This window comes from Colias philodice, chromosome 2, assembly GCF_061535455.1.
Source record: "Colias philodice isolate Cphi_HAF_F1 chromosome 2, ilColPhil1 Martin Lab GWU primary, whole genome shotgun sequence".
NCBI classification, from domain to species: domain Eukaryota; kingdom Metazoa; phylum Arthropoda; class Insecta; order Lepidoptera; family Pieridae; genus Colias; species Colias philodice.
The window spans coordinates 10,683,972-10,699,978 of NC_143087.1; the positions used below are offsets into that span (position 1 = coordinate 10,683,972).

At 41.3% G+C, this 16,007-nt stretch overlaps 1 protein-coding gene across 2 annotated transcripts in view; it reads right to left on the reverse strand.

Annotated features, from left to right (window-relative positions):
• Window positions 1-738: 738 nt before the first annotated feature.
• LOC149490764 (tribbles homolog 2-like) overlaps window positions 739-16,007 on the reverse strand; it is a 30,159-nt gene continuing 14,890 nt past the window's right edge. For both annotated transcript variants that reach the window (XM_089708401.1, XM_089708393.1), the window contains exons 4-5: window positions 2,896-3,087; window positions 739-2,241 (exon numbers count right to left, since the gene is read on the reverse strand). In XM_089708401.1, the coding sequence (XP_089564527.1) occupies window positions 1,893-2,241; window positions 2,896-3,087 (541 nt within the window). In that variant the 3' untranslated portion in view covers window positions 739-1,892. The remainder of the gene's footprint in view (window positions 2,242-2,895; window positions 3,088-16,007) is intronic.

Sequence of the window (16,007 nt, forward strand, 5' to 3'; positions counted from 1 at the left end):
TATAACTACGTCAATGAAAATTCTAAGGAATCACCGTGATTCGGTCGTAATTGATGCGTCTCGCGTTGGGAAAATCCATTTTAGAGTAAATATTTTGAAATACAATTATACTAATTTACATATGTACTTCCTGTATAGTATAATACTTATATCGATTTTAAAAACATTAATTCATTTTCAAACATATCAAGATTGGTTGCTGTTTATTAAAACCATAGGCAGTTATCAATATCGAATTTTTTTTAATAAAAACATAAGTAACCAATTTCTCAAATATATTGTTTTTGCATATAATTTATTAACTATTAATTTAAATCATATATGTAGTTCATGCCTTACTCTGATTCAATCTACAACAAAGCCTTCATTCATTTAGAGATTAATCGTACAAGGATTTCGTTTACTCGTAACTGATACTCTAATATGAATCAGATTTCATTTTTAATACGATATAGACTGATAATATATTTGTCTTTATTCAGTAAGAATAATCGAGACTGACAAAATATTTAATTAATAGATTCATTGAGTAGATTTTTCCTTATATTCGTTGGACTTCGATAATTAGAAATGTAAATATTTAACACATACGATAACAATAAACGCATTAATTATTATTAATGTAAATCTATTGTCGGCTTTATTTCTGTTTTCCTTATTTGTGTTGGAAGGAAATTTATTGTCTCATTGACATCGGTGATATGGTAAGGCGATAATGGTAAAAATAAAAGTGCGATATAATTTTTTGAATTATTTATTCCCTCTATCATTTCTCCTTTTTTTGATATACTTATAATATCTTAGCTCTATTTACAGTTTGTATAAATTAATGTTAACATAGTATATTTTACAGTAGACTATTATTGTACAACGCGCTTTCAATCTGAAAGACTTGACTACTTCAAAGCTACACTTTAACATGAAAATTTCACAGCTGCCCCGAAACCGGGGCACATTTAAATTAACAGTGAATAAATTTGGATAACGAAACATTACTGATATCGATCGAGTCAATAAAAATATTTGATTTCGAATTTACAAAATTCAATAAAAACTCATCACCAAGTACCAAAAGGGTCAATAATTTAATAGGAAGAAGTGCCGCCCCCGAACGTCAATCACAACAATAAATAAGTTTTAAATTAAATAAATGGCACAGACCAAATTCAACAAACTTATTCGGTACGTGGTGGTGCGAATCAATTTATAAAAACAAAGTTCCATTGATAGATTCAATATAACAAAAATAATAATTTCGCATCTAGATTTCCGAATACATCACATTCAATAGATACAAGGCGAAACTTTTAAATAATATAATGATAATATCTCTATGATGGAAGCAACCGATCGTCTCGCAAAAGAAACATCGCTCCTGCGTAACAAAATAATTAATGGCAATCAAGTAATCGCTAAATAACATCGGTGGAGATCACAATTACACGATATAACTTTAAACTTTCATAAATACAAAATATACACTACTCTTACGCTACGCGGCTCAACGCGACGGATCTCGCCGCTAAGGAATCGCCGCATAGTTACGTGACGCTTCGCTTCGCTTCGCCGCGGCGCGCGAAGCGAACGCTATCAGTCTCACTTATGTGTCGTTACGAATAATTACATTAGCAGTTAGCGCGGGCCAGCCGGCCGCCGGAGCGTGGCCAGCACGCCGGGCGGCGCTCCGAACTTCACGATACATTTGGAAAACGAGTTCATAAAAACGACATTAATATTATACATTGTTGATAAAAGACAAACATTGTGGGCGAATCGGACGACTATGGAACGGAACGTCGCTACGGAGTTCCAGGCCTCTCGGCCATCTGCGAGTGGACTAGTTCCATGGCCCTCGCCGCTTGCACTGAGTCACGCGCCGCGTGTGAGGCGCATTAGAGGCAGTCGGCGAGCAGGTGGGGCAGCGGGGGCAGCAGCGGCGTGTGGGGCACGTGGGAGTGGAGCGAGTGGGGCAGGTCGTGCGGCAGGCGCGGCAGGTCGGGCAGGTCGGGCACGCGGCGGTCGAGCGCGGCGGCGGCGCGCGGCGGCAGGTCGGGGCGCGGCTCGCGCGCCAGCCACGGGTGGCGCAGCGCGGCGGCGGCGCGCAGCCGCTCGCCCGCCTCGCGCCGCAGCAGCGAGCGGATCAGGCACTTGCCGCGCGACGACAGGCACTCCGGCACCACGAAGTAGCCGCGCGAGATCTTCGCGAACAGCGACGCGTGCTCCGAGTCGTTGAACGGATACCTGCAATTAATATTCACTATCAGTTTATGCGTACGAAGCTTAACAAACGTCCTGACTATGCTCGATAATGCGATCAGGTAGAGGCACCGAAGTTTAAGATGGAGCTCATTAACGTCGAAGATAAGTCGAGACGCGAGTTTTTGTGGCCGGGCTAATGACGATTGTCATTCGGAGCGGGCAGATGCGCGAAACAAAAACTCAGGTAATCGACGGAATCCTTCCGGCGACAGGTGAGGGCGGCGATTGCGGCGAAATCCCGAATTTCGAATTTAAATTGCGACGCGGGGCGAGAGGGAGGCGAGGGATCGCGCGGCAGGTGCCGGCGGGCAACGTCTTCGCCACATGAGCGGCAGGTGCGGCGAAGATTTCGAGAGACGTATTGTGGGTGATATAATTGCTGGCCGTTGGCGCGTAACGGCCGACAGGTGATCATCCCCCGCCGGCCGCCGCCAACGGTCGCCCGACCCTTGCGATCTCGAAAAACGGTAAGTCCCACGCTCGCAGGTGAAGACGCCCACCCCCTTGCCCTCGTTTATTATTTATGCACATTTTATTGCACTGACCCAAATATTTTCTAATGCGAAGGACAAACGAGCGATTTGAATTTTAAATAACTAGACTAGTTTGAATAATATGCGGGAATGTAGCGCTTACCTTCCGACGAGCATGGTGTATAGGATGACGCCCAGCGACCACATGTCGGCCGCCTTGCCGGAGTACGTCCGATGGGCTCTCAGGATCTCGGGGGACACGTACGCGGGACACCCTCTCTTGTCTTGAAGTAAATCTTCCTCAGGGTCGTCGAGCACCACCGCATCTTCTAATGATTCCAATTTTAACGTTGTTCTGTAACAAAGAGACAAATTTTGAGTTATTGCGAATTTCGTATTACATGTAGCATTACAAATTATGCAGAGATGAATTCATTGAACCCGACCGTTAATTAATTTGATGCATGTCCGATGAACGATGACCTATATAAATCGCCGTTCGGCCGCTATCATAATATAATATCTGCACATCGCGGTCGCCGGCGGGTAATGGATCCTTTGTGCTCAAAGGCCCGGCCGCTATTAGCGATTCGTTTATGACTAATTAGTAAAACGCCACATTAATGGACATCGGGGTGATTGTTGCGAAATGTTTTCACGTTGTGCGTTTAACAATAATGTCATGTAAATAATTACATGGCGTACCATAAAGCCGTTCAGTGACGCAATAGGTTTTGTTTCATCACATCACGGGCTATAGGCGCACTGCGACCTCGTATTTCAAGTCGCCGCATCGTTTCGAAATGCATTTAATGCACAATTCGAAACAGTGTACGGTTTTATGTGAATCGATGTTTCCAATAAGGAGTGACGACACGGACGAGCCGAACTTCCTGCTGCTAAGGGAGTGTTATTGAACTCTAAATGTTGACTCAGATGAACTAATTGCAAACAACGATACCATACCAATGTTTGAAAAGATGTGTAGTTTGCTAGGACGCTGTAACGATACTCATATTATAATGAAGTAATGTTATAAATAATTATCGAGTACTTCGGTAAAGGAATATGGGCAGGTGCACAATGGGCGCACCGATGCCGTGGAATCGACGTGCATTAATGTGGAGGATATTTTTAGCCTCGTATACAGTTCTGAGGGGAACGTTCAGTTAAATTAATTTAAAGAGGGGTCCTGTTCTATTTCAGAAAATAATCTTAAACAAAATGATTTCGGCGCCCAGTATTGATTGCGAAGGATCGAGTAAGTTACGATACGAGCTTGCGTATTCCGAAGGCTGGTGGCAATAAATATCAGGTTTGCTTAAAGCGAAGTTACAAAATCCGTTTGACAAATAGTGTTTCAAGGGAGCGCAGTTGACACGGCTCAAACTCTACCGCAAGCACGATTAAACTACTGTAATTGCTTTGACGTAAACTAGATAAAGAGGTACTGATTTATTAACATATTTATTAAGTGATCGTGACAATATGGTTCGCCGCTTCATCTAAAGGTTAGCCTCGTTACGTTGTCGCAACTCTGCAGCTATCGTGAAATACGCGCGCACTAACGAAAATCTGATATCAAAATAATTGAAATATTGGTGTATTGCGTACTGGCTATATTAGTTTCAAACGAGTCTATATATGATGCAAATATTCGCATCGAGCGTTTAAAATTTGCTATTTATTAAATGAAGCAAGAAGTATGGGAACTATAAGAAAAACTGGGTGGCGTCTACTCGGAGCCCTTTTAAATACATCAGTAAGCGGAGCGGGAGTCCTCGTATCAGTTTTAGGCGTCGACTGCGCAATGATCCTAATTAAATCCCTTACACCGGCAAGGCTAAAGTGCGATGTCTGCAGTTGCAATCGATTCGTATTTCGCAACGCGTACATAAGTTATACAGTGTCGTAACGCAGTCGGAAGGTTGGCCGGATTTCCGAGCGTGTTCCGAGCGCGGCGTGGCCTCGAAGGATTCTCGGTGGTCGCGGGCGCGAGACCGCGAAAGGACAGCCGACCGTGCGCGCTCCAGCGGCCCACCGCGTACCTGTCGCCCTGCTAATGTTACTCGACGCATTCACCTCGTTTCGACAATGTTACTACTTCTCGCTAATCCATATCGAGCCGATATCCACACTTTTACGGGATGTAGGTAAACGTGTTTACCGGTCGAAACGGACGTGCTAAACGTAGAACGAGAAGTTTTCAGGAAATCTTGAGATAAACATGAGAAAAATAAAGTCTAGAAAGTTCTAATTACAAATCGTGACGTCCTCTCAATATAAACATTTACACGGCCGCGTTGAGTCACGTCTGCTTCGCAATGAAGTTAACTAATAATGTTTCGTCGATGTTACAAGCGTGTAATTGAACATTTCTTATTCGAGATATATAGAGAATCTTAATGTTTATATTATGTCTCGAGTATCATTAGCTCGTCATGTGGTGTGTGGAAAGGGATTATATAAGCTTTATTGTCGTGTAAAATAGCGTAATGTAAAGCGCAGATAGTGTAGGAGATCGCCCACAATTAGCGGGATGCGCCGGAGCAAGTTTCGCAACTGCCGCCATTGCTCAACTCAACCCTGACAGTTTCGTAACAAACAATGGCAGCCGCGCACAGATGCAGCACACATGCATGCACTTCCTGCTCGCTTTATATCGCAGTGGCGACCGTTTGCGCAACTCGCCCTGGCTATCGCCTCGTGGACGATATACCGAATGTTCTCAACGAGTACAGCTCTTTGAATGTCACTATTACAAATATATAATAGGTATTACAAAGCGGACAATTCGGAGCCCAGCGATAGTTAGTCATAGGTTTTCGTAACCCGAATTGTAGGGACATGTCGTGTCGTAAGCGCGTTACCACACCGCGGCCGCGAGATGCCGGGATACATTGGGAAACCATCCCGACCATACCCAATTATACAGTCGTCCGTGGCGCAATCGCTTTGCCGCGGGTGTTCCATGTTATTCGATTGATAACGCTCATGTTTCGAACTTTAACGCTTTATCTAGAGCACTTAATTCTCTGACACACGTGACTAAGCTCGGTGTTCAGTCGAATGACAAATTCTTGTGAAATTTCACGTTTGAAATTTTGTTCCGACTTCACATTACTACATATGCTCACTATCGAGTCCAGAATTTAGGTCTCAAAACCGCATAAACATTGGTACAGCTCGCTTTATCGGAGCCGCGATAACGCAAGGCGAACGTTTTGAAACCGAGCGCTGGGCCGCTTGCGAAAACGCTAATGTGAACATCGGTTGCAAAATTGTTTTAGTTTTAAAATCGAATGCAGCGGTGATGGGCCAGAGCGCGGCGTTGACATTTGTCGAGGCGAGGAGATCGGATAGCGCAACCGCGGCGTTCCTCTATGGGCCGTATTTGGCAGGCGGGCGACGTCCGCGCCACTAGCGTGTCACAACTCACAATGGATTATGAGCCGTTGCGATATGGCATGTTGCAAGTTCGGGCGGCCGTCCAAGGCGCCGCCGAAATATCCCGTGTTGCAACTGCGGACTGCGGAACGGGCGCCACTCCACAGCCCGTTGCGCAAACTCGCCCTAGTGCCTATGCAAGTAACCGATTGCTCGACTCGTCACTGCGCACGCTATGACGTTCGCCGAAGCCGTATTCAATCTCGATCAGTTATGCGATACTTATGCAAGAAAAGAAAGCCCGAAATGCGTTTACGCAAAAGTGTCCAAACCCCATCGATCTCGCATCTCGAATCGCAACAATTACACCGTTACGTGGCCGGGTCTGTTAAATCCGGTGAACGTTCGACTTTCTAACGCGGGGTCGGTGTACGCCGCGGTGTGGCGCAACAATTTCTCCGACGTCGCGAACGAAGAAAGCGCAACCTCCGCGTTTTGCAATCGAGCATCGGCGTAACGGAGAAAGAGTGGCACCGTAGAAAGCAGCCGCGGTAACCGTAGCCGTCGCTTGCGACAGAAATGTCAAACCCGTGAATACCTAGAAACGAGCGCCGTCACACAGACCGTTTCGTTTAGCATAACCCAGTGTAGGGATTGGGCAAGTCGTTGCACTTGCGCAAGTTTGATAAACGATCGGCGGTATGTCACCGCACGTGAAAATACTTCCGTTCATTGACTCCTTCCCGATATAACTGTCTTTTATCACTGCGATTTCGTCATGCGTACACGAAAAGGTAAAACATATGCACAGTGCATATGTTTCGGAGGGTCGAATAAAAAAAATGTTTCTCTTGGTCTATATTAAACGCACACGCTCGATGTAAAAAGTAAATGAGGTCGCAAAAGAAGATCCTATTATGAAATGTTTTGCAATCGTTCGCGTAACTCTTGTAGGAATTCTCTACTGCGGCATGTTACAGTAAGAACTGCCAGCTAACCTGCTTACTAATACGTTTACGTATGCACTTTCATAACACTATTACGTTTGTGACGAGTTTTCCGAGTGCTGAGAAACTGATAAAAACAGATGCTCCCATATTGCAGACGAGTAATTACAGTCATCAGTGAAAATTGTCAGTCACAGAAGAAATGCGTTCGTGTGAAAGATTATTGCATTAACTTTCTCATCACGCAACCGCAAAATGCAGGTATTTGTCCACCTACGATGTAATTACAAAGAGCAAACAGCTGGCGACAGGTGCGCGGTGCACTCTCATATATGGAGGTCGCAAACGAGAATACCATAAAGGGCAGCTGCGTGTGTTTGTCCTCCGACAGATGCGGTCTAGATCGCCCGATAAATAAAAGAGTAAATCCACATCCGCAAGCGCCTACCCAGTTTCCGCCGTTGCTCATACGCAGCCGGAATCAACTATTGTCTCGGTCTGCAATCGTTTCCTCGTCATTATTTCAAATCGGAAATGCGAAACACGGCCGCGTGGCCTTCCTCCTCACCTCTATAGCTCATACGTTTGAAATATAAAAGCACAACAATAAATATGGTCTCGCAAGTTGCAGCACATTGCAAGAGCTTGCAATAGGTATGTAACGAGCGTGGTTGCGGATCGAGCAATACGGGATTACAAACAGTTTGTTAACTGCAGTTGCGAGAACTTCAATATGGTAAAATAATAAACAATACACAACCGATGGTTCGGCCGCTGATTAATATGCGTGCATGGACGGGCCAAGGTGCTCTCCTGACACGTGCCTGACACGGAGCCTTTGAGTAATCCTTTAGTTTTGTAACTCAGTGGCAGATTTGCAAAACGGTTTGCGTGTACTTCGCGCCGTATTTGAGCGTCGCTCCTGACGCTCTTTCATAATGCAGTTTGCACAAGGCAAGGTGAAACAATGCATTTATCACTTGTGTTATCACGCTAATACGATTCATATATTTCATTCACGTGTACCTATTTATTTTATTACAAACATACACACGTATTTATTTACTTCTATGACATAGAGGTGTACATTTTTTTAATAGTACATATGTAAGCACAAAAAGTTGTAGGTACGGATGACGAAGTCATTTCGAAAACGCAAAATAAGCGATGTTGCGATTTCGCCTTACGAAATAACATTTACCGCGTGGTTGCAGAAACGCGTGGGACGACAAATAGGTTTAATCTCTGTCGGTGTGTTCATACATTTACATGTTCATGTCTCGTAATGTGTTATAATTAATCACATTTTCATCGTCTACGAATACATAATTTCCTTTGGATCGTATTCAAATTACAGCTCCAAATATGCGTTTAATCAATTCGGATAGAAGGTTAGCTTATCGGCGTGCACTCTTATCTTATCGACACCACCTCTATAATATTTTCACCATATTTTGTTTATTTATTTAGCTGGCATTCCTATATTAACCAAATATTTTGTAATGACTGCCCTATGTTTGATCATCTTGCACAATTCAGTTAGTTATTCTCACTTATCATCGGGTATTTATTGCGAAAATGTAAATGTTACAAATACCTATATGTAACAGTTATTGTTTGCATTGATATGTCACTGTGCGTTGGATTGTGCCAGTGAACGAATACATTACAATATATTTTATAGATCATCTGAAACTAGTTTTATTATTCTTAACTATACCAGCGGTACTCTTATACTTTTTGCTTCGCTATGCACAACACCTGCACTCGATGGATCTTTAAAAGCGCAACTTTGAATAAAATTATTGGACAGCATAAAATATTACAGAAGGCTTATAATAATAGCAAAAGTTATTAAAAATAGTAATTTCATACACTAGATTACATCAACCACAAACTGGAATTATATGGAACGTATGCAGATAGACATCGCAGCTCTTGCGAAATTTAATATATTTTTATAAACAAGTGTTAAAAGATTGCGATCAATATTTCAAAAATAAAGTGGCACTTATACTATATGTATTTACAAACAACTAACCCTCCGATAACATAACAACATAGCTTTTATTAATACGTACGATTGTTATCTGGAATCGCGTCGAATCGGTACAATGGTTTTAATAACTCGGGGTACGCACGACGTCATGACGTAGGGCATGAGTTTAGCCAGGTCAACGCGATAAGACACGCAGAAACTTACACCGTGATTGATTCGATTAAATTATCAGAAATCGCCTTACGTTTTATGCATTACTGAGCGAACACGACCGACTCCTTCGTATTCCATTCCAGGGCAGCTATGCGTTAAGAACTCATTATAGAGGTGTAATTGTCGCTACGTGGCATTATATTATACTGTTCGTACAGCCTATAAATTCGTTACAACTACAACAAAGGAACGGTTCTACTCGTACTAGAAACAATACGAGGAAATCGTGGAATAATGTTATTCCGTCAACACACCAAATTACTCAGATTGTAAATAAATAGAACGCTCAATAAAGGATCGCACATAAAAAAAAAAAGAAAAATATACGAATCAAGAACCCGTTTCTACCGTTATGTGCTGAAAAATATGCGTACTCTTATGGGACTGGTTTAACGAGTTTCATCTTTGATTTCACAAAAAAAGTGATTGTTTACTATGAGCCCTTTACAAATCCTACTATATCGGCTATGATATCGTATCAGTATTAAATCGATGGGCTCGCAATCGTTAATCGTAGGAACTTAAAATGGATCAAAACATGAAAGTTCATAGGCCTCACGATGTGGAATTTTAAACACCGTACGATTGTGTGAATCGTGGACGTGTATCGAATATCATTGGGCCGCGCCTCGTAAACAAACAGCGGCGATCCTGTTGCAACACCTACGGGCCACGGTGGAGGACTCGCTGGGAATCGGGAAGTGGCATCGCTTGTGTACAAGCGATTGCAAAACGTGAATCTGGCACATCAGCGGTACTTTCTCGATACCGTTCCGAGAGAAATGATACTAGGCCGATGAAAGTTTCGATTGAATCCACGATTCGTAAGGAAGAACCGGCACAGTGTCAATCTTCATAAACTGCGTAGTTAACTTTTTTGTCGCTCCCATTCGGTCACGATGAGATCATGAAGGATCAATGTTCTTGCGAATACCTAAGCAATGATCGGCGTAAGAGGCGGTCCACGAACTCGGTCGTTCACCTCGCGATTACTTTTTTCTAGACGCAATGATGTAATTTGGAAAGTGCGGAAACATTCATTTCTAAATTAAATAAAATCGAGCGTTATATCACAATGCCGGCCATCGCGGATGCAAGCGAAAGGGTCACTGAACTTGCGAAAGTTCACCTGCCATAGTCGAGCGAAAGATATAATGCGATGCGGAAAAATTGTTAACTTTTTAGATGTTTTTAATTAACGTAACAGAGACACAAAATGAATAGCAGAACTTTTTAATTTCGAGTGTAGTCAGCAGTCGACTTGCACAAGCATGGCGGAAGAGAGTGCGGACGAAACGGCACATTGCGGTGATGCAATAAAGAAAGCGCGGAACTGAAGTAGGTTTTCTAACGCGGTGAACGTACTCGACCATTAGCCGTATATCATCGAGTCCGCAAAGCCTCAGCGGGCGACGACCTCGCCTCGCTCGGGAGTACATTTCGCACTAGCGTGATATAATAGATTCGCACGGAAAGTTACGTGTCATCTAAGGGAGGTGTGTTATCGACAGAATTACATCGAGCAGATTGCAGGCGGTTAAGTAATGCTATGTGTTGACACATTCGCTTTGCTGGCGGTTGATGTAAGTGCCGGGACTTCAATAGCATGTTTTACAAAAACATGTTTTTTGATATGTCAAGTTCATCTCGAGGCCGCAGCGCACATTACGGCACGGGCGCGGATTCGAGCGAGGGGCATTCACAATGAACGGCAAAGCACCGCTGTACTTGACCTAGTATTGGGGTCGTCAGTCGTCACGTTGCAAACGATATTCAGATGATAGCAGGACGAGCTCTATCTAAATTCCAAACTATCATTGAATATTTTCCTCTCGTTATAATCGAACAGTGTGGGCGTATAATAAACCAACACGCACATACAGGCTTATGACAGTTTTGACATTGGCATATCGGATCACTAGGCCACGGTAAAAAACATCATTGGCACGAGGTGGCGTTTACGTCAATGGAGAAAATATTCGATAAAACGAGGCTATCGTTTTATAGCCGGTGATCTCATCCAAGTGCAAGCGCTGCGATTAAACCATAATGTGAACGCTTCTGACGTTATAAATAAAGGTTCGTTCTCATTTTTATATACTTTTTTTATTCGGTCAATTTTAAATGTCAGTGGTTTTACGATTAGTGTACATTATACAATATTGTGGCTAACAAAGAGTTTTGAAATGAAAGAGGACTATTAATATAAAGCGAAAAATAATAATTGATGTGATATATGCAAAACACAATGGGATAGATGACAGCCTCACATATTACATTCCACATAATATCTGCATTAGAAGTGATAAAACAAAAATGAAGCGGTTGCAGCGCTCGCGGCGTCCGGTGTCGGCGTGTAATAATCCAAGTAGGTTAAGGTTCCATCAAGGATTTGTTGCGGCAAAACACCGCTCCGAAACCGAGTGTTACTATGAGCTAACTGCACGGCTTTACTGCATTTGTTCATTACCTTTTGTAACTTTTTTTGGGCGACGCAGAGTCTGCCAATGTCACTGATGAATGAGTCCTAATTTCTCTTTTAGGGCCCATTTATAACCACTCAGCGACGCCGTAATTCATTCACCTGCCCGTGACAATTACGAAAACTGGTCACAAATTGTGAAGCAAGCGTCTTTTGTTTAATTAATGTTCGCAAAACAAAAGTAACTCAATCGTTAGTGCCTTTGTCCGGGCACTCGAACGGAGCACAATGAGTGGGTCCTTTGAGGGGCTTTTGAAACTCGCGAGTACAGAAAATAGAGCGCAAAACAAACAGGTTAATAAGTTTCAAAACGATCCAGATGTATTACAAAAGCGGTAGCGCACAACTGTTTGGCAACTACACGGCCGATTGTTTCGCAACTCGCATCGCAGCGTCCGGACCACACGATTAATTGTTCCTATCGTACCGTATTGAACAATTCGATTCTTTTGTTTTAACATTGCACACTAACTACAAGAACGCTTCAATAAACGCACCTTTGTGAACATTGTTTTAAAAATATTTATGGAACCCGATAATTGAACGTTTATGAGAGCTATTAAAATATATTGTAATGGTTGAACAAGTTTGTGTATTTGCAACGCAATCCGCGACCTCGAACGACTTATGTAATAAATAGACCGCATATTAAATGGATAAGTCGGTTTTCTGTTGCCTCATTACAACTATTGCTAATGTTATATTACTCCATGATTATTTTCTTAATTTTTACAATTGAAGAAAAAATAACTTATTCATCAGTCGAGGTATTCTACAATTTATGCCAATGCATACAATGAGCGAATGCAAAGAGCAGATGATTGATGATGTGATAGAGGTAAAAATAATCAGCAGGAGGCATTCAGAAGCACACAACCACGAGCGCAGGCGGCGGCAGATGTTTGCGAAGCATTGTGAGAGGAACAAAGGCAGGTAGGCTTCGAGTCCTCGACCCGCCATGTGCTGCGTGTCATTTTTTCATATGATAACATGTTTTAGGTAAGAATTCAAAAAACTATTCTAATCTGACCGAACAGATGGCCGAGCACATGTCCACACAAAAAAATCGACGCAAGCCTCAAAACACACGGCCGATTCCTATCAATTGAAAATTTAATTTCCACGCCAACTAAAACGCTTTGTGTCCGACTACGAAACTACAGTAAATTAAATACAATGGCTTCCCTTTGTTACAAAAGAGAGAAACGAATCGAATCCCAGTTATCAAAATTAATAACAGCAAAAGCAATTTACTTTGATCGCGTAATATCCTGCTGGCGCATTTATTGAGCTGAGTTTTCAATTGTTTTCCGAATGAATGAGGGAAATAACTGCTTCATTTTCACGAGATATAGCGCCGAGTATCGACCGGCGATAAAAACAATGAAGGGGACCGAATCGTATGAAGTAAACGATAGTACAAACAGCAAATATTGACCTCGAAGCATATGTCGAAAGCCAAACTTGAAGACTGGTTATAAGTGCATTTGAATAAACATTCGCCGTGTGATAGTTAATGAAACTTTATTGACCTTAAGTTGTATCGAATGTCGCGCTGTGTGCAGCCAGATAGAGTTGTCATCAGGTGTGCAAACAAAGAATATTGTGTGCGTTGTCCTTAACTTTCCAACGGACCTTTCCAAATTATTGAAAAGCAACACTCGCCGAGCTCGTGATTTTAAATCGTTGGCCGTATGAATTTCGAACTCGCTCCGTAATAAACACAAGAAATAGTTTATAAAGCTCGGGTATTAAATTTATGGCCTGATGAACTTGGCGCATCAGACGAATTTGCACCTTCTATCTCTCTGAACAATAACTACTGCAGGTTATTCGAGTTTATGAATGGTGTCACCTATAGAATGCGAATATTGAACACGTGCGTCCGCAGGTAGAAATTGCATGTGCAGCTTTTTGTCTTCGGAAAAGCAGATATTCTTCGCGGTGAATAGAAGTTTCTTGCACAATAGCCGCATCTCGTCCCATCATCGATTCAGCAAAGAGACCGAACGATAAATCATGCGTAGGAGATCGCAAAGCTGTTTGTTTATTTGAACATCTGCTGAATTTTGTACAGAATTGGCGAGTTCGCTACAAAAAACTCGCGTATTGTCACCTCGCTCAGGTAATTGTTGAAAGATTAACCCGATACGGGTTCTAACAATACAATTAGAACACCTTGACTTTTTTGTCCCAGTCTCGCTATGAATGGCTCGATATTAAGGTTTCAAAAGCGACGCCATATACGAACGCATGAGCTGTATGTTGATCGTTGCGGCATAGCGCACGACCTTACCGCCGTTATCGCGGAGATAAGGCAGATTGTGTGACCTTTAAATGTTGACTAGGTGTCTTCACATTATTGATAAGCTATAAGACCAATGACCGTGTACAGATATTTTAATTGGATACGTCCTGTCTCCGTTCAAACTTTCGTTAATGCGTCAATTTAGCGAACGATTTTAATTGCAACTTATATATTTTATTATAATGCATTCCGATTCGTTCCCAGGCCTCTCGAATTTTGAGCATCGGGGGGGAATTACGTATGAACACCAAGTGCTCTCGTACACCGGATGTAACGGGACCACTACCGGATTAAATGAGTTCCAATAATTGTATGGCAGATGGTTAACACTTAAATACGTACCGTATTAGTCTACATTCCACTAAAATTATTTTTAATATTATTTATTCAGGACTAGTTAAAGAGGATGTTTGTAAGCAGTTTGCGTACGACTCAATTATCATTCAATTAGTAAAGAAAGGCGAGTTAGGATTAAGGTTAGGAGTGAAAATGGAGTAAGATGATCCGTTCAACATTGTTTAGTTAAGAATTAACATAATTATTCCTTTCCGTTCTAAATTCCTCTTGAGACACTTTAACGAATTACCAATAGCGTAATTACAAAAGGTATACTAAAGACCTCCAACAAAGGTAATTTTCGTCAATTTAATTCCAAATTGAAAGTAAAAATTCAATTTATTTCTTATTGAATGTTATTTGTTTAAAAAAATATTAGGAAGGTAGTCGAGGTTTTAAAAAAAATAATTAAAATATCTCATTGCAAACGAATGCATGAAGGATACAGGCACAGAATAAATAATACAGGTATGAGTCAGAACTGAATATAAAGGAATAAAAAACAATTGACGTACAACGCAGACACAGTCACGTGTGACCTCTAGTTTATTGACAATATATTGATAAATAATAGAGGATATATCGAAATTCGAAGCAAGGAAAAGTCGAGAAGTAACATAAACAAAAAAATGTATACGTATTTCTAAAGGAAATAATCGTCGAACTAAACTAAATTAATTATTTGGCATTGTATTTATTCAATTAATACTTAATAGTATAGAATTTGGCCAATAACAAAGAAGTGTGACGTCATTATCACTAATTGCCCAGCCGATCAGATCTGACGCAATCAAACCGATTGATTGCTATATCCGTCTCAGTCGCACGTGAACATATCACGTTAAATTATCAATTTGAATGGAATAGATGGTTCCTGGTCGAAACCCGACGAAGGCGGAAGAGCGGCGCTTGCGCAACTGACATTGAACCACTGGATTGGAGGCCAATAGCCGGATTCTTAATACATAACCATTTAAAATATATTAACTTCAAACCGGTTATTTTCCTAAATTATACAAAGAAAAATTGACAAATGTGGACTTTGTAATATAAAATAAATTGCTTGAATGTACATTTTAGTATTCATTTTTCGTCGTAAATTTTATTGTTATTTTAAATAGCAGACCGACTGTAAAATGCTTCCGACAACATAATAAGCAGTTGTTTGTAATGCACCTACCACACATTATAATTTACGTAAATACGAAAACAATATTAAAGTGCAGAAATAATCAAGTTACTTTTATTTTGGTCATTATGATGTGGTTACTTTTAAATTTAAATCCTGAAAAGATAAGAAAAGTCGTAAATGTCTTATCTTAAAAACGAAAACGCAATTAAATTAAAAATACTTTTCAAAACGGTCTCAAAATAATACAAAAGATTAAAAAAATAAATTTAGAGCGAGGCTTTGAAATCTCAAAGTACTGTATCATGTACTACTAGGTACTACAATCATATATGATATAACAGGAAAATTACATGTGCTTTCTGTGAATAACGTTTAAAATCTGGAATAACTCATACAAGGATAAATATTCAGATTTATTCACTCTATACATCATTTAAACTTCGAAATAAAGATTTCGCTGAGTGATGGAAA